The 22,892-nt window shown below is 38.6% G+C and overlaps 1 protein-coding gene across 1 annotated transcript in view; it reads left to right on the plus strand.

The window, feature by feature from the left end:
* The window catches only part of POU2AF2 (POU class 2 homeobox associating factor 2), a 36,539-nt gene that overhangs the window by 7,652 nt on the left and 5,995 nt on the right, over positions 1-22,892 (plus strand). Inside the window, exon 2 of the mRNA XM_063092475.1 lies at positions 2,223-2,332. Within this exon, the coding sequence (XP_062948545.1) occupies positions 2,223-2,332 (110 nt within the window). The remainder of the gene's footprint in view (positions 1-2,222; positions 2,333-22,892) is intronic.

Consider the following 22,892-nt stretch of genomic DNA (forward strand, 5'->3'; position numbering starts at 1 on the left):
AATTCCTGCCACCTGGTGCTCATGGCACACCTCTTTCTGTTCCTGCCTCCAGGCCTTGGCCCATGCCATCCTCTACACCTGGAATGTTCTAGTCCATTCTGCCATCACCACACACCCCCAACTCTTCCTTTAAGCCTCAGCTTCAGGCATCACCTTGCCTTCCCTGACTCCCTCCTCATCCCCACAAAGAAGTGACAATGCATCTTGTGTTTCTGTGAATGTCCTACACATACTTCCAGTTGATCAATTAGCACATTTACATTATAATGATTTTTAAAGTATTTTTCTCCCCACTAGTTCTTTTGTATCCCTAGTTCTGACACATAGAAAATACTCAATAAATAATTGAATAAACATAGTCTTAGGCTTTTCCAAAAGATGAAGCATCACACAATTCTAGAAGCAACACTTAGATTCCTTTAGACCAAACATAAGATCATTAAGTTTTAAATTCGAGATGATTTGAAAGAAGTATGTCAAGCCTCTTTAATTAAAAGATGTATAAACCAAACCCTGTCAAAATTAGACCCAAAGGACCATTCAAATAACTATGTGTTGCTGAAATCAGGTTGCATGTGGGTTTATTTGAATTAAATAATACCTTGTCTCAGAATCTAGATATTTTTGCTTTTCTCCTTATTTTGTACAGGTGTTTTGTATGAAACTTGGTAGTTTTTAGAGCACTTTCATATGCATATCTTTTTTTTTCTTATAAAACTCTGAAGTCACCTAAGAAAAGATTATTACACCCATTTTACACATGAAGAATGGAGCTGAGATACTGTAGTTTTCCCAAGTCAGGGACTAATGTGATTGTGCAGGTACTGACCCTGGGACCAGCAATCGCTTTATCCAATGCACCACCCTGCCTCTGGTTGTAGCTTTAATGTCTTCCTTTATTCCTTCCTCTTGTTCTTTTTGTAATGCAGTTTGACTCATAAATGAATGTATCCTAGGCTATCTACAAATTCAACCAGATTAGAGAGTATTTTTTATGTGTCTCATACATATACTCCTATTTGAGTATGTTCATGTGTTCTGCCGTACACACTGATGCTGGATTCTGTACCAGCAGAATTTGCTGGTAAGCCAGCAACACCTCAGTTAAAATGTATTAAAACTATCCAACCTACTACAGAACAACAATTTCAGAGCTAGAAAATCTCTTAAAATTCCTCAACTGCTAATATCTCAAAATTAGTTCAACCACTAATTCAGTGCATAAATGCTTTCTTGAATAGTCCAAACAAAATGTTCTCCTGTCATGGCTTGACCACCTTCGGTGACAAGGAGCTCACTATCCCTAGAAGCAATGTGGCCAATTTTAGAACATTGGGGAAATGTTTTCCTCTATAATCTGTTACCTCTGTAATTTTCTCATGGTAAAAATAACAAATTTTTCTTATTATGAGTTTTACAAACTGACCTGAGTCTGGATCTCAGCTCTATGGTTTATTAGCAGCTCTCCTTCACATCTCCAGTGGCAAATAACTTAGCCCCAGACCTCAGTTTCCTCATCTACAAAATGAATCGAGTGAATAATGCAGGTAAATTGCCAAGCACTATAATATCTTCAGTAAGCACTCAAAGAATATTTGTTAAATAAATGAATATCTCTTCCCTTATCCTTGACCTAGTTTCAGAGCAGCAACTCATCATGTTGAATCATGATCATATTTTCAAAACCAAAACACACTTATTTCATGCAGTAAAAAGATAAAAAATGACTTACTTCTTAGGAACATAATCTTCTTAACAGTCCAGTTGACCTGCCCACTCACATTAGGTACAAATATGATGGGTAGGAATAATGTTGCTCTGTACTCTGAATTATGCAAATCTAACTCTTACCTCTTATAGTAAGAAACATTATTTCAAGTTGCATTCAATCCCTTATCTTGTGAGTAAAGCATAAATTGTAAATCTTGCTGGAGTAAATCTTGAGAAATTAGAGTACAAGAAGGAGGGTACTTCGAAGACCTGCTGTGTAGGAGATGGAATAGTGATTTATTTTTTTATTTCAAGCACAGCTTGGATGAATCTCTATCAAGCACTAGGAGACAGGACGCTACTGAAGCCACTCTATTAAAACCACTTCATATTCAAGAATTCTGTCATTCTAATGAGAAAATAGCACAATTATCAGCCCTTGAATATGTCCCTGGAGAGGTTAACCTAATTACTCCTTCCACATCTGATTGTGACTATTCCATTTGCTTAAGTCCCAGGAGACTACAGCAAACGAGTGTATCAAGGTGTGAGAGTGAAGCACACAGTCAAAGATCTGCTGGCAGAAAAGCGATCCAGGCAGACAAGTAACTCAAGATTTAATGTAAGTCCCAATTTAATACAGCCTGACGTCTCTGGGGGTTCAAGTCCTCTGTTAATGTTAGTTATTTCCCCTCTCCCTTTATCCACCCACCAGTCTCCCACCTCCTGGGTCTGATATTTTCAAGAGCAAAGCTTTCCTCTAGCTGGCACACACGTTATATAATTGCTTGATTTTTCATGTTTCCCCATGATGGGCAACGTTTCCCTGCAAAGCACACCTGCTTGATATCGCCTGTCTCTCACTTAGTGAGAGATATATATTCCTTTTGCTGCCTTCATTCTCATCTATTTTACACTGGTTTTCATGTCCTTTTTGGAAGAGTATTTATACCTCTCTCTATTCATCGACTTAGATATATGACCTTAGAAACAGAATCTGTGTTCCCTCATTACTGTATGTCATATAAATCACAGTCAATAAATGCTGTCTCTCCTCCTCACTGAGAAGCCTGGTGCAGTGGGAGGAACATGGGCAAAGAGGAAGCCACGACCCTGCCAGGAACCAGCTGGGTGACCCCAGGGAAGTCATTTTACTTCTCTGGGACTGACATAAAATGAGTCAGTCAAAATGACTTCCAGAGTCCCTTGCAACTGTAAAAATCTCTATTATTAACATAATGGCACATCTGTTAGCTACCAGCAAGTGTTCCACGAGTTCTGTGATCCTATTGGCTGGCTACTTGATCTAGTGGTAATGAAAGATGATGTATTCTGACTTTTTCATTTCCCCTAGTCATGGATTAACAAAGCTTCGGTTGGTGGGAATAATGCTGACCTTCACCCACATGTTATTCTAAACCCAAGAAGATAACTTAGAAACAATCCCAGTAGAAGATGTCTTGAATCTAAACCTCTATCTGCCATCCATGTCTTCATAAATAGCTTCACTCTGTGCCTAAAATGTTTAAGTGTTTGCACCCAGATCTCCAAAAATGATTCCAGAATAGCAATAGTATTTGGTTATCAAGATCAGTGTACATGTATAACCACCTATTCTGTTAGGTAAAATATAGTTACATGAATGTCAGCCATCTGTTGGCATCTGCTAGGTGCAGGACACTAGAGCAATGACCAGGAATAAATGAGGCAACCACGTACAGTAGCTAGTGCAGGGGCTGATATACAATGGGTACTGGCTCCTCCAGTGTGTCTGCTGAGAATATCAGCACCACGTTCAACACTACTCCAAAATCAAACTCCCAGGATATGTTTCAAGTGAACCAACTCCAGATTCAATTTCCTCCCATCCAAGAACACCTTTTATTGCACATTCCCTGCTATCCTTTCTTTTGAACCACCTCCTCTCTTCTAGTTCAACAAATGGAGCTTATTTTATAGAGAAATCTGAGTAATTGGCTGTTTGTCTGCTCCCAATTCAGTGTTTCTCATAGTGCCTGCTCAGAATAGTCGGGATGTACATTAAAAATATCAGTACAAACCCAGTCTCTTGGAAGAGTCTACCCAAAATGAACTGCAGCTTCAAGTGGAAATACTGTGCATTGCTTGGCCATAACTACAACTATAACTACAGATGAGAGGGCAACTAAGTTATGAAACTGGATGAAAATTCCAGGCAAACTTGTCAATTGGGAAGACAAGAGTCACACATAGGGTAATAGCCGTAGTCAAGGAGCAGACATTGCATTTGCCCAGTGTGAACGCAGATAGAACCCACACTTTGGCATCATCACCAATACCTAGATACGAGCAATAAGGCACTATACAAGAGTTACATAAAAAGAACTTATATAAAAAGACAAGAAGGCATATATCCAAATGGTGGATATATTTTTATCTTTAAAAATTTACCTAATATGACTTCTTGCTCTTGTACAAAGTCACAGATTTTGTGATTTCTCTTTATTTTTTGATTTTTTTTTTATTTTTTAAAAGAGAAAACAATATAAACGTAATTACTAATAAGCCATATCATGTGACTTCATTTTAAAATGCAGATTTCTGGGCTCTTTCTCATGTCAGCTAACATAGTTATTAGGTTAGGGCCAGGGAATGGTCATTTTGTCATCTTTTACAAGCTCCTTGGGTGATTCCTTTGCACATCACTGTTTGAGAACTTTGCCATAGAGCAAAGAGCAAGTGTTCAGGCCTCATGCCCCACAGCCAAGGTTCTTATCTCTACCCAGGTAAGAACTTACTGAGCTATTGCTATTGGCTGAATGACACTATGTCATAGAGAAAGTGGGTACAAGAAACGTCTAATACATAATCTGTGCTATTAAAACTCAAATAATAATCTAGGGGAAAGGAAAAATACTTACACATTTAAAAAATACAAGACCATATAACTAAGTGCTAGACCAAATGCTAAAGAAAAACGACCAAGCAGCGTAGCCTTGTGATATGAAGACTGTAATAATATTTGTGTAAGGACAGTATAAAGTGCAATTCCTTGTATGTTGTCTCATTTAATAGACACACTAATCCTATGCGATTGATATTTTCGTGGTTTCCCATTTTACAGATGAATAAATTGAGAACAAGAGAAAGGAAGTGATTGTTTCCAAGCTGCACAGTTAGCAACTAACAGGTCTTATAACTCCTAATTCCATATCCATTATATAAATAGAAAGGTTAATGTAGACTAAAGTAGAATAATCTCTGATACATGCAAACAAAGGAAATCCCAAAAAAAGAAAGACAATATACCATGTAGAGAGAACTTCTAGGACTAGACGTGTGAAAACCAGCTCTAACCATGGTAGTTATTCTCAGGCATCCAGTGTGTAGGTGATGTGAACTCATCCTTAACTTCATGTTTCCATCATATTAAGCAACATCTCAACACTAGTATTTTACTCTGACCCTCACTTCAATGATCTTGTAAATTTGGGTAATTAAATGCATAAAGTTCCCAAATATGGTTATTTGGACTTCAGGCATTTCCATGAATTGATTTTACTGTCCACCTGCTCATGTTTCAAGACTCTTAAGCACCATTCTAGAATAAGTCTCAGGAAGGATATTATATTCATTAACCATCCACTATTGAGGACCAATTTCTGTCTCTGTTGCAAATGCAATTCAATGAACAGGAGCATCATGTCGCTGACAGATGCTTGTGGGGTTCTAATTGCGTGGGTAATGCCGAGACTACCTCCTCTCTCACACCAATGCACTAGGAGACAACGAGCCTCGGATCTCACGTAAGTTCAGAGAGAGAGGCCATCCAGTAGACATGCTCAAAATTTGCAGCTGACAGCATGAGTAATGACCAGCCAAAGGCCCTACCCTGCAGTTTTATCTAAAGCATATTGTGCTAGGCCAAAAAAAAAATGACAGATCCCACGTCAAATCCCTGAGACCCGAGAACAATGCCTTATAGGAGTATGGCAAAATACATGATTAAGTTAAGGATCTTGAGAGGAAGCCCTTACCCTGGATTATCTGGGTAGGCACGCAATATGATCACATGTATCCTGGTAAGGGAGTTTTGAGAGGAAAATTCACACAAAGAGAAGAAGACACACAAAAGAGGAGGAAGTCGTGTGACCACTTAAGCAGAGGTTGGAGTGTTGAGGCCACAAGTCAATGAATACTGGCAGCCAGCAGCCACCAAAAGCTGGAAGAGGCAAGAATGGATTCTCCCTTAGAGTCCCAGAGAAAGCACAGCCCTGCCAACACCTCGATTTTGTACTTCTGACCTCCAGAACTATGCAAGAATAAATTCTGATGGTTTTAAACCACCCTGTTTATGATCATTTGTTACAGCAGTCCTAGAAAACTAATACACATATATTCTGAAAGCTATGTCTCCCTGGATAAGCATACTTCGGGAAGTATCTATTTGATGCCCAATTGCTGCTCTTTTCTTTGTGACAACACTGATGAGTATACACAAGATTGTGTTGATTCATCTTTACCACAATTTCCCTCAAGAACATCTGTTTTTGATACCATGGAATGTTTTCCACATCTTTGCAGTAGGAATACAAAAATCAAACAAACAAAAAGAAAATCCCTTGTATCAAAAGAGACTTTCGCCAAAGACTGGAAATTAAAACCACTTCTAAACATTTTAGCCATAATTCTGTGGCTTCACAACTATTATCGTGTATATTTATTTTTAAGTAGTGGCTTTCTTTTTTCTTTCTCAAATTTTTCTGTGTTATTCTTTACTACAAGATCTTCTACCAGAATGTACAAATAGGAGCCATTCACCAACATCCACCACCAAAAGAATATATAATTAGTCTTTTGATTGCTGCATTTTTAAAAATTTAACTATTTCAATTGATTTTCATAAAAGCTAATCATTGAATTTTTTAAATGACATCACAAAATTCAATAAATTCTCTGTTATCAATAGAAAAAAAAAAGAAGCAATAAGCCTAAGAGCCACAATTTTTTGCTTTTGTTTTGAGATTCAGTGAGTGATTTGCAGGCTATTGAGCTTTGTAATCAAGTTTTCTTAAGCTATTATAAAGATTCATGTAAAATTATTGACTATACAACAGCTGGCATGAGGGGAATGATTTTTAAACTTGCTGAATAGGAAGTAAAATGAGTTTGGAATTAAAATTGTGTGGGAGAATAGGGGAATGCCGTGCAGTATGGGGGAGTTTAAGACTGGGCCCAGGAATCAGGGTCTGATGTTCAACCTATTTTATCGATTTGTGAACACAGTACTAGCTCTCCAGTTCTTCTCATTTGTCAAAATGTTATAGTCAGGAACAATAGGGAAGCAGATAAGAAAGTTCCTTTAAGTTAATATTCTGCATAAACATAAGGAAAAATAAGTGAAGATTTATGGATTTATTTCTGTTTTTGGAAGGTCTGAACTGAAGAAAATGTTAAAGAGAAATATCCCAAGTGGGAAATATATTTGGATTATATCAGCCTTGATTTATACATATTTTACAGATACAGGCCAAAATTTAACTATTTCCACATGGCATGATTCTTTCATACCAAACTCAATTGTTTGCTTTTCAAATCATAATTACTTACAGTCATTTTCCTTTGCTACATTTCCCTAAATCCTCACACTTAAATTAACTCTAAAACCTCTACATCAAGGACATATACAAGTAGAATAAGGCCATATTGTCAGCTGGGTTTCTTGGTATTAATAATCTTTCCTAATAATTTTTGGAAGGAAAACATTGTAAGGAACAAAAAGAATGACAATAGTACATATTTGATAGAAAAAATTCCAGGAACAGAAGGTAAACGGGTGCCGTAAAGTGTGTTTATGGAAGGTGTTTGTTGAGAGGTGGGCAAACCCTAACCACAGAGCAGATGTGTATTGTCTAGCTCAGTCCCTAATACCTGCCTGTCTTTCCATCAAGACTGCTGGCTAGAGGTTTGTTTAGTTGCATATCCAGCAGCTGCTTTGCTAGATCAATCACATGCACACTTCAGCTACCACCCAGTGTAAACACGGTGATGTCCAGATATGTGATTTGCATTTGGGATATGTTCTAAGTATTAGAAAAAAATACACAATTGAAAACTGTACATTATATCATCGGAAAGTTTCTTTGATTTCCCTGAAACTTTGGAAAACATCCATGATGTTTCTCCTATACCAAAAGAGAAAATGCTACTTCCTTAGTCTGTGTAAAGATCTCCTCTTGGCTGTAAGTGGTCTTGGACAATTTCCTTCTCCTCTCTGAGCCTCAGTGTCCTTTCCTATAAAAGTAGAGTTACTGGCCAAAAACCAAAAAAATGTATAAAAAAGTAGAGAGTTGGGTTGTATCTCTAAGATTCCTCTCATTTCAGTATTCATTTTTTAAATAAATTTTATGTATGTATTTGAGGTTTACAAGAAGATATTATGGGATACATATAGATAGTACAGTGGTTACTATAGTGAAGCAGATTAGCATATCTATCATCTCACATAGTTATTGTTTTGTGTGACAAGAGCAGCTCAAATCTAGTTATTTAACAAAAATCTCTAACAATATAATTTTAATAAGTATAGCCCTCATGTTGTACATTCAATTTCTAGACTTTATTCTACGTATCTGTTACTTAGTATCATTTGAACTACATTTCAGGATTCATTTTTAAAACTCAGACTTTAAAAAGTTTATCCTATTCTTTTATATTCTTTATATTTTTGTTATTCACATTTCAGTTGTTCCCATATCACTGTCTAGGATTTCAAGCAGATCTGAATCTCTGAGAACCAGCTCTTACCCAGTTTGAAGCATCTTTGGGCTGATGCTTCAGATCACTGTCACCTGGGAACCTACAGCACTTAGGTTCACTGAAGTTCATCTTCTAAGATACGGGAGACGTAGCATGATGAAGGGTTTGGGCTCTGGATTCAGATGATCTGAATTCAAATCCCAGCTCTGCCATTTGCCAACTGTGTGATGACACTAAATTTACTTAAAATTTGATGTTAAAGAAAGATATCTACCTTGCAAGGTTACTGTAAATGTTATATTTGATATTTGCCAAAGGCTTGGCACATGGTAGGTGTTCAATCAATGACACTGCTATTAAATACTCACTACAGGCAAGGAACCATGCCGGTTAGAATTCAAAGTGATACAAAAAATTCATTGCCCTGAAGAAATGTACAGTTCAGTTGTGGTAGAAATAACAGCCTTAGGAGTTAGATATTCCTGTCCTCAATGCTACAAATTCTAATAAAATATAAATAAGTCAAACCATTAGAAAGGTCACGAGTAACTTTTGTAGGTTTGAAAAATGTACTCACTATGAGTGAATGAGACAATAAAACAGTAGAAGCAGCAGTTAGGAACTTAGTTTTATGCTGATTTAGCAATGCCACCCTCCTCCATTCTGCAGGTCCAGATGGCTAACGTTAAGACTTCAATTTGGTGCATTTCATTAAGATAGTTCCAGCGGCTCCCATTCTACAATCCCTCGTATCCAAAGACTTAACCAGTCTTGGATAACAAACCAAGAATCATACTTATCCATCACCAACTACAATTTTATGAAAAATTTAGCTTCAAATGGCAGAAAGAAGGAAATAAAATCCTAATATTTTGGTCAGGATTTGTTACCAATTTTTTGGCCTAACAAATAATGTTACTTTCTTAAACCTACCTTTCCTCAGTTTAGAAGGATCTTATGAGTGGTGCAGTGGGGAGGGGATCAGTGTCCGTTGTATTCTCAATGTGTCCCCTTTTCCCCGTTGGGTGTGGCTGTTTCTTTTCCTGACTCAGTAGATTTTCCTAGACCTTAGAATATATTCCATCCACTGGCACCTCTACCCTCAACGTCCAAGGCCAATCCGAACTCTTATTTTATTCTAAAAAAGATAAAATCCCTTTCCTCTCGTTCAACTAGAGTTTTGAAATTTGAGTTTGCAAGAAAAATGGGGAAGAGAAAAATCACGTAAAGCACGGGAACAATTGTGTGGGCTGCAAATGTTCTGACACTACTAGTATCTGATCGAAGATAGGCATGGGTGGGACAGTGGAGGTGATTTTTAGGCCTGAGTCCCCTTCCATTGACTCAATTCTCTCTGGGATAGATAAGAATCAATAAAATAATAGCTATCCTTTACTGCTAGGCTCTGAAAATTGGGACTTTACACAATTTTCATGTATCTACTTTAAAATATATTTTATTTATCAACAAGAGCACAACAGCCTTAAGAGGAGGCACTCGTACTATTTTCCAGCTGAGGAAAATAAGAAATCAGGCAGAAAGCAATGGAGCTTAGATTCGGACTCAGGGTTGTAGAACTCCCAAGTCTTTATTTCACCCAACATATTGCCTTCTGAAATTTACATTTGCAGATCAAGGAAGGACAAGCTTTGGAAAAACCACTGTGCTTCAGGTCCTCCTGCTCAGCCCTCATATCACCCTTCAGATTTCAAACATGATGCTGAGCCCAGTGACTTTTGCCCCCTCTCGGCCATATGTTTGTTTCCCAACCTGCCTTGGCAGTGTGCATGTAGACCATTCAGGTGACGCCACTCCCAGCCCAAACCAGAGCCAGGACCTTCCTTTCCTATGACACCCAGACATCTTAGAAGAAACTAGACCCCAGAAGTACTTTATTTCCTTTGAGAACCTATCTCTAGTTCTGTCCCAGAATGTGCTTCTAGAATATAGCCTCTCTCTGTCATTCCCAATACTCTTGGATCCCCTGGTCTGAAACCCCCTGGTTTCATGGGGTCTCCACAGCACCAGGCCCTCTCTGTAGAAGAGGAAAACCCTTCCTGAACCAGGGTCAAAGCATGCCACACTGACCTTGCAGAAGCCTATTTTCTGCTCCCCTAGAGTGCTCTAGGGCCTACTTCCAACAACCCATTTCTCTCTAACCTTTTCTTCTGGCCTGACACATCCCCCGTGTCTTTTGATGAAGTGCGATTTCTTTTCCAAATATAGCCAAACTGGACTGACAGGCTGGTATCCCATGGCTCGCTCCTGGGACTGGATGTAGAAGGCCACTTCTTCCACTCAAGAAGGCAGAGACAGTATCAGCTCCCTCGTGGGGACTCGAAGAGAGTCCTGAGCCCAGTTAAACTCTGATAAACAGAGTCCTGAGCCCTGATAAACTCTGATAAACAGAGTTTATCAGTTCAGTTTACCTGCTGTCTCTGGTGATCCCTCCTGCCCTTCAATGCACTCCTAACTCCTGTGGTGTCCAGAATTCTCTCATAGTGTACACACTAAAGTACCTTGTGCATATTCTTAATAATAGCCACTAAGGACAGGGGAAGGTAATTTTCTCATGCACTTAACTTCTTGCGAAAGTATGGAAATGTAGGGAGAGGCAGACCACCAATGCTCTCACTTCCTGAGTACTAAGCCCATTTTCAGTATTCTGTGCTAAAGACAGATGGAACCATTTACTAACATAGACATCTAATTTTAACCGAGGTATGCACCCCAAAACCTGTTAAAACTTGTGCAATGTACATACTGTGCTACTGCTCTTTGGCATTCTAATGGAGGTGCTAAACAACAATGAAAAGGCCAAAAGGAGAAGCAGAAGAATGTAAACAAATCCACAAACTGATGCTCCATGCCGTAAAATTAGGAGTTGGCCATACAGAAATTCAAGGAAGAAAGCACAGCCACCATCGTTTGTCACATCCAAGAACATAGTGCATGTACAGTGTAATGAACCTGTGGTTGGGAGAAGGGTAAGCTCTGCAGACATATGAGTGCAAAAAAGTTGCTGCAGGAAATACTCATGCTCTCCTCTGATTTCTTAAAATTTGCCATAAAAATTATTTTTCATCTCTTCAACTCTCATAAACCAAATCCATCCTACAATGTGTTCTGGCTTCAGTAAGATTGTCGTGCTTACCTGGACACAGCAAATGGTTATCAGGTGGCCTAACGTGTGTCTTCCTGCTTTGCTCTTATTTTATTTTTCTTATATTTTCTTGTATTTTTATTTTTTCCTATACTATCTCTATTTTTCTTATATTTTTAGGAGTACCTGTTGTTCTCTTTGTGTTGATTAGTAAAGCTCTTGGGAAAACTGTAATTTTTCTTTACTAAATACATCTCATTGGCCCTTGTTACTTTTTTCTGAATGGGCAGCAGAAGACTCCATTTCTTATTTGTAATTTCTGTAAGGTTATTCATAAATAGAATCAGTGTCTACCCTGGGAGTGTCTCGCCTGCACCTTTAGCTCATTCTCATAGTACAGTTCTTTGCATATTGCTTGATGGTGTTGCCAACGAACCCCCTTCATGAGCCCAGAAAGAATTTAAAAGAAAAAAAAATTCTGAGCAGGCAATGCTTTGTAAACTCAAAAGGCCAATGTTTGAATACAGTGGTACACACTATAACCTTGGTATTCATTTGAATGAGTGTTTTATTTTCTAAGGCTTTATAAATGGCCCATTGTCTGGCTTTAATTAGCCCACTATCCTGCCCTATTCAGAGAACTGAACCACACTTCCAGGCCTTCCATTTCCCCACCAACCACCTGCATCTTCACAAACACAGAAATTGTAAAAATAATAATAAAGGTGAAATTTTTGCAAGCAACTTATTTTGTCAGCCGTTCTATTGCTTCTGTAGTTTTGGGGTTTTTTTAATGTCATGAAATTTAAAATAATTCCTGGTGGTGAATTCTTTCACACAGCTTGCAAAAATAATCAGGCTTTGCAGTGAAACAACCATGGCAAGTACATCTGGCAGGGCTGAAGTTCTGTAGATTCTGTTCTGGCCAAAGTGTATCCAAGTGACCCCTGTTGTTCTAACTTAGCTACATAAATACAAATAGCATTACAAAGGCACACCAAGATCCAGAAGTAAAAAATGTATTTCATATTGTAACTTAGGCAACAGAAATCACTTTCTCACAGAGACAGCTGGACATAATTCTCTGCCAAGCAAGAGAGTTTTAACAGCAAAATTTTTAAAAACTGTCAGAAAATTGGAATGCTGTAACCATGTGGGCTTTCCAAAAGACATAAAATAGTTCATTTCCCAAAAGTTTAAGACACTTGGAATCACCGTTTTTTAAAAATTTGGGATTTATAATAAAGATAAGAACTAAGTCTGTCATTAACGTTTATTAACAAGTTGCTTTAATTATAGAATTAGTACATTATAAAATCGTAAACAGAACAAAAGAGTATAAAGTGAAAAACATATGAATGTTTGGATTGCTTTTTCTATTTCTGTGAAAAATGTCATTGGTATTTTGATGGAGACTGCATTGAATCTGTAGCTTGCTTTGGGTAGAATGAGCATTTTTCACGATGTTGATTCTTCCTGTCCAAGAGCCTGGTATGTCTTTCCACCTTTTTGTATCCTGTTTAATTTCTTTCAGTAGTGTTTAGTTCTCACTCATAACTGGCTGCTAAGAAGGAAGGGACGGAGGGGAGATAGGGAAGGAGGGAAATAGGGAGGAATGAAGGAAAGAAAGAAAGAAAAGACCACAACAATACGTTGAACTTTCAAAAGGAGAGAACAAACCTAGGGATACTAGAGATGGGGGGAGGGAGGGGGTTTGGGAAGTGATAGGTCAGGCAAAGGGCATAAAGAAATATCATGATTTGTAAAAATGAATATACTAATAATAAATTTTTAAAAAATTTTTAAGTGATGGAGAAGAAAACAAAACAAAAAGTGAAAAACAGAAGTGTACTGAATTCACCCCTGCCCTGGTCCCCTTGTTCTACTTCCCAGGGGCCACCACGATGACTTTTCTGTGCATTCTCCCAGAAATTTTCTATGACATTTTGTTAGAGAGAAATAAAGTTGCTGAACCAACAAGTTAATGAATACCAAAATCTATGCTAGATACCTGTATGCACTATTACAAAACATGCATAAATTAATGTTTTCAGAGTAAATCCCCTTCCCTGAGAGAGAATTTAAATATGGCCCTTAGTCTTCATTTTACCTCTATACATTTGAAGGCCTTAAGCAAATCACTTAATCCTTTTATGTCAATAACAGCCCCCACTGTTGTCCCAGGCGGCAGTAATGGAGACAGGGCACACAAAACCGGATAAGCTCCTTCTTTGCCAGAGAAATCCCCTATAACCTAGGCTTTATAGACCAAGGTAAATGTTTTTCAGGATATATGTTTCAATAATCCTTCCCCAATTAAAAACTCAATTAAAAAAATGATTGGCCTTAGGATTGGACCTGTACAATGTGCTATTAAATTAAATCATTTGAAAATGAGGCTTTTTCTCTGTAAACAGGGCAGTATGAGGGAGACATGCCAGCCCCTCTGTATACACAGCTACCAGCAGGAAGGTTGGTAAAAATGAAGAAAAGAGGGAGAGAGCCCTGGGAATTGTGCAGTGCCCGGGACAGGTGGCCAGCAGCCCTTGACACCTATGGGCGAGTATTTCAGCCCTTGCAGATACATGCTCTAAAAAGAATGCCAAAGAGAGATGGGTAGAAATGTCACCTGCTTGTCTCCTGAAATCCCAGCCCTACCAAGGGCTCATCGGCGGCTCATCACTGGGTTTCTATTCAACTACAATAACTAACGCACTCACCCCACCAATCATCATTTTGGCACCACATCCAATTTCCTAGAACACTACTTTCACCATATCTACACTGCTAAGAAGCTTATGAAGTATGATTGCCCGATAGTGGACAAAGTCCAAGCTCCTGAGCATAGCTCAAAAAAAGCACTCTGTAACCTGGATCCTGCATCTTTCTCCAGCTTCTCTTCAGTTTTCCTGTCTTTCTACTTCCTGTTCACATTTCCCTGTCTGTGACATGTCATTCCACACATTCAAGCCTTTGCTTTGCTCCCTGATGACAATGCCCATTATCCTATCTGCTTATTGATTTCCTTCCATCTTTCAAAAGCAGACTCAGATCTCACCTAGGTTATGATTTGCTCAATCCCATACTCCCAAGACAGTAAATCTCGCCCACCCTCCCCTCTACCTGCACTACATCTTGTTTAAAGTAGATCTAGGTTAGAATCCAGGCTTTGTTACCTACTAGCTTTCTGACCTTGGACAAGTCCTTTAGAGTATTTGTTCATTTTCAAATTTGTAAATTATCGATAATAACTTATAAAAATCTATCTCACTGACTAAAGGTGAGGATTTAATGAAATAATGTATGTAAATCATTTAACACTGCAAAGTACATAAAACACACAAATATTATTTAGTTGTCACTAAAAATATTCACAGACAAACATATGCAGTGTGCCTGGCACACAGTCCGACAAGAAGTAAGTAACAGGAAACGCTGGTCATCTCAACCTCAACCTTATTTTTTATTATTGCAATAATTACATAAATATTTATACAACAGTTTTCCCTATGAAACTGTGTGCTGCCTAAGAACAGAATCCATGCTTGTAAAGTACCACAATCCCAAAGCATAGTAGTCACACAATACATTTTTATATAATCAGTGAAGTGAAACTTCTGCTCCCAATAAGCCAACTTGCTTATTATTCCTTGAAGAAGAACTGTGCTTTCCCATTCCTGTGTTTGGTTCACAAAATTCATTGCACCTGGAGCTTCCTTTCTCCTCTCTTCTCCCTCTCAGGCTTCAGGACCCAATTCAAACCCTTAGCACACTGATCTCCCCCGTTTCTGACTTCCAAAGTTCATGCAGCATGGACCACGCACCTGGAAACTAGGTGCATACTGCTCTGTATCATGAGCTACTTTTTCCTGGGTATGTCTGTATCGGCTACTTATTGCTGCAAAGGAAACCACTCATGTAGTAGTTTAAACAACAATGTTTTATAATGTTTAGTAGTTTAAAACAACAATAATTTATTATTTCTTGCAGTCCTGTGTGTTGGCTAGAAGTTCTTCTGCTGGTTTCCCCAGGGCTCCCTCATGCAGTTGCATTTAGCTGGAGTCTCAGCCAGGCTGGAAGGTCCAGAATGACCTTTCTCACATGTCTGGTAGTTGGTGCTGCTGGCTGTCTGAAAGGGTGCCTGGATTCACTTCCATGCACTCACTCCTCCTCCAGGAGGCTAGACTGGCTTCCTCATGAGGAGGTTCAAGGGCAGCATTTCAAGCAAGCGAAGGTGAAAGCTGCAAATCCTCTAAACTCACACAGCATCTCTTTCACCACATTCTATTGGTCTAAGTAAGTCACAAAGTCACCCTCTCAAGGGGTGGAGAGAGATACTCCACTTCTTAATGGGAGGAGCTACAAAGAAATTGTGGCCGTATTTAATCTACCACAGATGGCTTGTCTCCCAAAGTAGGTCTTAATCTAAGCCTTTGATTGCATTTTATCTTAGCACCTGCAAAACCTAGCACTATGCCTTGCCCATCAGAGGTGCCCAATAAATCTCTGTAGTTTGATAGAAGGACTAGTGCAGAGAACTTGCTTGTTATGTCCTTAAGTTCTGTAACTTACTAGATGGGTGATCTTGGGCAGGTGACTCAACTTCTCTGATGCTTGGTTTCCTCTTTTGTAAAACTGAGATGATAGTATCTATTTTACTCTAAGAGAACATTATATAAAGCACCTGGCACATAAGTAGATGCTTGTAACTGTAGTTAACTATAGTTCCTATTCATTATGGAGTAATTTTATTACTTCCGATTAAATATGTAACTCAGATAAGTGGTCCATAAATCAAAACCTGTTTCAAACTTTGCAAAAGTAGTAACTTTTATTAGAACATGTCTGGGATCTTTTTGACACCGTATAAGAATTTTACACAAGTCAGAATGCCCCCCGGTTGTACTATATACTTTTCGTATTAACTAAGGCATCTAATTCTCTATGCCCATTTTTTTCTGAAGGAAGATATTCTAACCTAACATGGGTACCCATTTAAAGGTTAACTATTAACAGCCAGCATTAGCTTTACATCCATTCCAAAGTTGGAGAGAAATCATATGACCTATGGTAGATCTAAATTCAGATATTAAATGTGGTGTTAAAATGTTCAATATATTATCATCAGCTCCACCGGCCTCCCAACCATAGACATGATAACAATGAAAAATGAAATGTATGAAGTTCTATAAATTCCTTGAACAGAGATACCACCTATTCACAAGTGGCTATGATTATTATTATTTCAGCATTAGTAGCAATATCTTTAAGATTAAAGAGACATTTTCTAAGCGCTAGAATTTGAATTAAAAAATAAAATTATACAGCAGTGTAAAAAAAATTATGCTAATAAGAGATCTCTTCCTTAGAACATTTCAATATATTTCTTCAACTAGGTTGGCACCTAAAAATACTATTATAGGGTCATAAAAATGACTATAAATGAACTCAAGGGAAACTCCTAATCTTATCACTTCACTACCTTGGTGATCTATTAGTTCAAATTAACTCATTTTCATGGAGGGGCTTTTAGAGCAGCTGTGAAGCTGCTGTGTTAGCTACAGGAAGTTGCAGACTGGCAAATTTCATTCAAATATAAACCCCTAAATTTGGCTACCTGGCATTGCAGGATCCTGTTGTTTGCAGTATGCAAAATAAAAATTATGTACCGTCTTGCTTGGTCAAAAGTTATGGGCTCTTCAATATTAATTTTAATACTATTTCTGGAAGATTCTTAGGATGAGAGGCAACTGTGTGAATATAATATATTGAACAAGGAAGAAAGGAAGATGAGTTTTCCCTTCGCGTGGGGAATGACAAGTCGTGTGCATGCTGAAAGCTCATGGTTTAGGCTGTTCTCTCCCAACCTATGAAATGTGGGAATGAGATGGGGCAGTGAGTGCCCGCTCTGAAATCTGTCCAGTGAAGTCCTTCCCAGTCCCATGTAGGCTCTTTAGAATTCTTCTGTGTTCTGTGAGATGAACGAGACAAATGCATTATCATTGATTTTTATAGTTATTCATATAAATATTTCCCTCGTCACCATAGAGGAGGCAACACTGATGATAGCTACCAAATAATTAATTTGATGGAAATGCTTCATATCATGATTGTGGTGATGGGTCACAAAGACTTGTCAAGATTTGGCAACATTTATCAAATTGTAGGCTTAAAATTTGTAAGTGTTATTGTATGTAAATTATACCTCAATAAAGCTGACCCCCAAAAATAGAATATCACTTGAAGGATTAAGGCTATATATATAGTGTATAGATAGACAGATAAATATGCATCAGACAGGAAAGTATCCAATCCCACCTGATCCTCTTTGTGAGCTTTCGTATAACTATACAATCTCTCCAGATGTCTCTAAATCTTCTTTATATTAAAATTTTTTAAATATGATGCTTTCCTACTTTTATTTTGGAGTTATTAAAATGCTTGTAAGACGGTCTAGTATGGTAGTTAAAAAACAGCTTCTGAAATCAGAAAAGTCCCCGTCTGATCCTACCCACCATCTACCACCACCACAACCAACGCCATCCTTGAGGGGAACTGGGATTATTCTATCTGTGCTTTAGTTTCCTCATCACTAACATGAAAATATGTTTCTTATCTTCTGAGGTTGTTGTGAGAATTAAATAAAATAATACACATAACACATTTGAACATAATAATGCCTACCAATATATTTAGTGCTACAAGTAATTGCTTATGAATTACTTCTGTTACAGTTTAGATGTCTGTTAGAAAACGTTGGAAATCACTGACAAATAAAACCTTTTGTGATGTGTAAAAACCAGGAAGATATCTACATCTAGGTTCAATAATTAGAGATTCAATTCTGTTTCAGGCAGACTTGGTCATCTGGAGATGAGATCTCTCCTACAACCAGACTGGATCCTGCATAAATAAATTTTAATGAGTTGTTGAGCTAGCAGGAAGTAAAGGAAATCTCCAAAGCTGGGGGGAGAGGGCAGGGCTTAGCACAGGAGGTCTAGGAAAGGTTTGAGCTGAAATTAAGGCATTGAAGAATGAGAAGGTGATCATTCCAAAAAGACAGGTACCCCGAAGACAGGTGTTCGAATTGACTTTATGTGTGAAGACTGGTTCTTGAGCTGTTGCCAAGGTTGGGAAGCTGGACCTGGGATTACAGGATTAATATGGGGAATGTGGAAGGGAGCTGGCTCCCAAGAAATATAAACATAAATATTCTGGAGCAAAGCAACCTCAATTTAGGACCCTCGCTTTTCACAGATTAAGGTCAATCAGATATGAGTTTCAAACCAAAATCACCAAAGAACAAGGAAACAAACCAGTGTGAAGGAGTGAGCATAAGCAATAGACAATAAATTTAAATTCCCAGGACTTTCTGATACTAGAATTGCCTAATACAAAATATATATAACTTAATAAATAATGAGCACTCAAGATACTATCAAAAATTACCAACTAGATTTTAAAAACCAAATGGAATTTATAGAAAGGAAAAAACGTAAAATCATGAATATAAAAAAACTCAATGTGTGAGTTAAACAGCAAATTAACTACAATTGAAGAATTAGTGTATTGGATATAGACCTGAAGAAATCTATACCAAAATATAAACAGAGAATCAATGACACAGAGAAAATAAGAAGTTAAGGCATAGAGAGGATAAAAGTAAAAGGTATAACATATATCTAAACAGAGTCTCAGGAGAAAATGGGGATATACAGAGAAGGCAATATGTGAAGAAATGGTGGCCTGAAATGGAAGGGTTGGCCCCAGAGGCTTCTGCAATGCCTTCAGGGCCTTTTTACCCTTCTCTTGATAACCCCTTTCCCTTGTACTAATCTTCTTGGCACCATTGCCTTTTTCTCCTGACAATGCTCTCTGCTTCTCTACCGCATGACCGGGCTGCAAATTTTCAAATCTTCATGCTCTGCTTCCCTTTTAAATTCTAGCTTTATGTCATGCCTTTGCCGCCATAACTCAGCATAGGCTGTTCCAAGTAGCCATGCAACTTCCTGAATGCTTTGCTGCTTAGAAATTTCTTCTGCCAAATACTCTGGTTCACAGCTCTTAAGTTCCAACTTCCACAAAGTCCTAGGTATGGATACAATGCAGCCAAATTCCCTGCCAGTTCACAGCAAGGGTGATCTTTGTCCCAGTTTCCAACAAACTCCTCCTTATTTCTGAGACCTCCTTAGAACATGTTCTTTACAGTCTATATTTCTATCAGCATTCTGCTTGCCACCATATAACCAGTCTCTAAGACATTCCAAACTTTCCTTCATTTTTTTTGTATTTTTCTGAGTCCTCCAAACTCCTCCAACCTTTCCTCAACACCAAGTTCCAAAGTCGCTTCCACATTTTCAAGTATCGGTTATAAGTAACACCCCACTTCTCTGGTACCAATTTTCTGTACTAGTCCATTTTGTGTTGCTTATAACAAAATACACAGAACTGGGTAATTATAAGAAAATGAAATTTATTGCTTACGGTTTATGGGGCTGGGATGTCCAAAGTCCATCTGGTGGTGGCAACATTGACCCAGGGGTCTTATATTGCAAGATGGTGGAAGCAGAGAGAGCAGAGAGAGAGTGACAGACTCTCCTTTTAAAGCCCTGGGAACCACGCCCCTAACCACCATTTTTAATCCATTCACTACTGCATGGTCCTACAATCCAATCACCTCTTCAAGGCTCCACCTTTCAATTACCAAATAGGATTTCCCTCCCTCTTAACAGTCACAGTGGGGTCTAAGTTTCTAATACATAAAACTTGGGGGACACAATTCAAGCTTCAGGAAGTTTTGGGGGAACATCATTCAATCCACTACATATACCAAGAGGATAAATAAAAAGAAATCTACCTCTAGATAAAATGAGGTGGACCTGAAGAACCTTAAAGACAAAGGAAGTATATTAAAAGCAGTCAGAAAGAAAAGAAAGATTGTCACAATGAATAACTAAGATTAATAGCAAATTTCTCAACAGCAATCATAGAAGCTAAAAGACACTGGGATAATACCTTTAAAGTGCTGAGAAAAGAATAACTATAAAGTTAAAATTATGAACCCAGTACTGTTATCTTTCAAGTACAAAGTCAAAAGAAATGGTATTTTCAGATAAATAAAAACACCAACACCACCTACACTTAAGGAATTTTCTAAACAGTTACTTTAGAAGGAAATGGTCCAGAAAGAAAGACTGGAACAAGAATAAGCAGAGAAACTGGCGAACATATAAGCAAATCTAATACATATTTAATTAATAAAATGATGACGATAATGATGATATGTAATTTGTGGAAGTTTAATAAAAATAAAAAGCAAAAGTACAAGAAAATAACATATACGTGTAAATTAGGAGAGGAATGGTAAGAGTTAATGTTCTAAGGTTCTTGTCTGTCAATGGAAGGTTTAAGGTATTGTTAATAGGCTTTGTCAAATATGCATCGTAAAACTTTACAAGTAACCATAAGGAATGGAAATAGAGTGTATAATTTCCTCAGCAGGTAGAGGGTAAAATCATATAGGAGACAAGAACACAGGCGGCTTCTTTTCATCAAGCAATAAATAAATCGACTAGACTTGTAATTGTGAAGTCTTTGTAGGGTCTTCAGTATTAAAATTGGGTTGGGGAGGCAACAGTGCTGGCAGGTGCATGGTTAACACTAAACCTGGCAGGAGAAGAGGGAGGAATGTCAGAAGATGCTAGGATTCGTTGGTGGTGGAAGAGAAAGACAGGAAAACTTTTGTAGCAGAGATGATGAAACGTGAAGAGCTTGTGTCAGCCACAACAGCATAGACTGGCTTCACCCAGTCCTTGAGCAGAGGCAGGAGGCAGAGCAGTGCCAAGCGATGAGTAAATGGCTGCTAACACTGAGGGGGAGAATAGGGCACTGCTTCTGATGTTCATCAGAACAAACTGGGTGTGTGCACGTGTCTCACAGAAGCCTTCATCTTGGCCCCAGCCTCAGCTGGAGCCATTTAAGGAGAGCAGGTAGGGAAAGGAGGTGGGAGAAAAACAAAGGGACATCTCCCAGGCAGCACCTAGGACAGCTACCACCATGCTACACCCTCCTGATACCTGCAAGGAGGCTGAGGCAGAAGCCAGAATGCATAGGTATTGGCACAGGCCTTCAAGGAAAGACCCACCCAGCCAGAGCTGGAATAGGAGAATGGCACGGGATAACGTGGCCCCAGCAACATGAGAAATATGCCCAAACACAGGTGTGTCACTTATGTAATCACTGCCTCCTTCCTTCCCATGCAAGCATTAGGGGATCCTGAGCTGTACTGACTCCTCACCACTGCACACCTGAGAGTTCCCTTCTGCTGATTAAGAGAGTTTACTTATTAACCAGGAAAACATGTAAATCAGAGCATGTGTAGAGGGACGTACCATAGATGTGAAGGGACCTAACAATGCATAATAATAACAATAGCTAATGTGTACATACTGCTTACTGTATGCCAGGCACTAGTGAAAGTGCTCTGTGCATGTGATCTCATTTAATCTTCATGTGCCCGAGATCCCACAGCTAGTAACAGGCAGAGCTGGGATTTGAACATAGACACTTTGGTTCCAGTATCTTCACTTTTAAATACCATGCTGCTTCTGAGTGGCTGGAGGATATTTCACCTGGAGGAGATAGAATTCAACATTGATGCAACGTACTGAATATTTGTGTCCCATCAAAATTTGTATGTTGAGGTTCTAATCCCCATTATGATGGTATTTGGAAGTGGGGACTTTGGGAGGTGATTAGGTCATGAGTGGAGCTCTTGTGAATGGGATTAGTGCCCATAGAAGAAGAGACATGAGAGAGATGATCTCTCTCGCCACCATGTGAAGACCAAGAGAAGCCAGCCTTCTGCAAACCAGAAAGACAGCCCTCTGCAACAACCCAACCATGATCTCAGACTTGCAACCTCCTAAACTGTGACAAGAAAATGTTTGTTGTTTAAGCCACCCAGTCTATGGTACTTGTTACAGTAGCCTGAGCTAAGACAGTCAAGAAATGATGGGTTGTCTTCAAATATTTGAAGGGCTGTGTATAGAAAAAGGGCTAAACTTATTTTATATGGACCAAAGAGATTAGAACTAGAAAAGTGATTCTTTTCAGCCTACTGTGTAAAAGTCAGAGGTCATCAAAGAAGAAATGGGCTTCCTCTGAGGGCAGTGAGCTCTCTGTCACTGGAGATTAGATGCACCCGGTGTTAATAATATGGAGAAAATTTAAGCATTGACTGAGTGGTGGCACAAGACTCTATAAAATCTCTTCCAACTCTTGAGAGTCTATTAGACCTTGAGGGTCAGAGCTAAGAGCTCAGATCCAAAGAGCTGGATGT

This window comes from Cynocephalus volans, chromosome 4 (genome assembly GCF_027409185.1).
Source record: "Cynocephalus volans isolate mCynVol1 chromosome 4, mCynVol1.pri, whole genome shotgun sequence".
Lineage (NCBI taxonomy): Eukaryota > Metazoa > Chordata > Mammalia > Dermoptera > Cynocephalidae > Cynocephalus > Cynocephalus volans.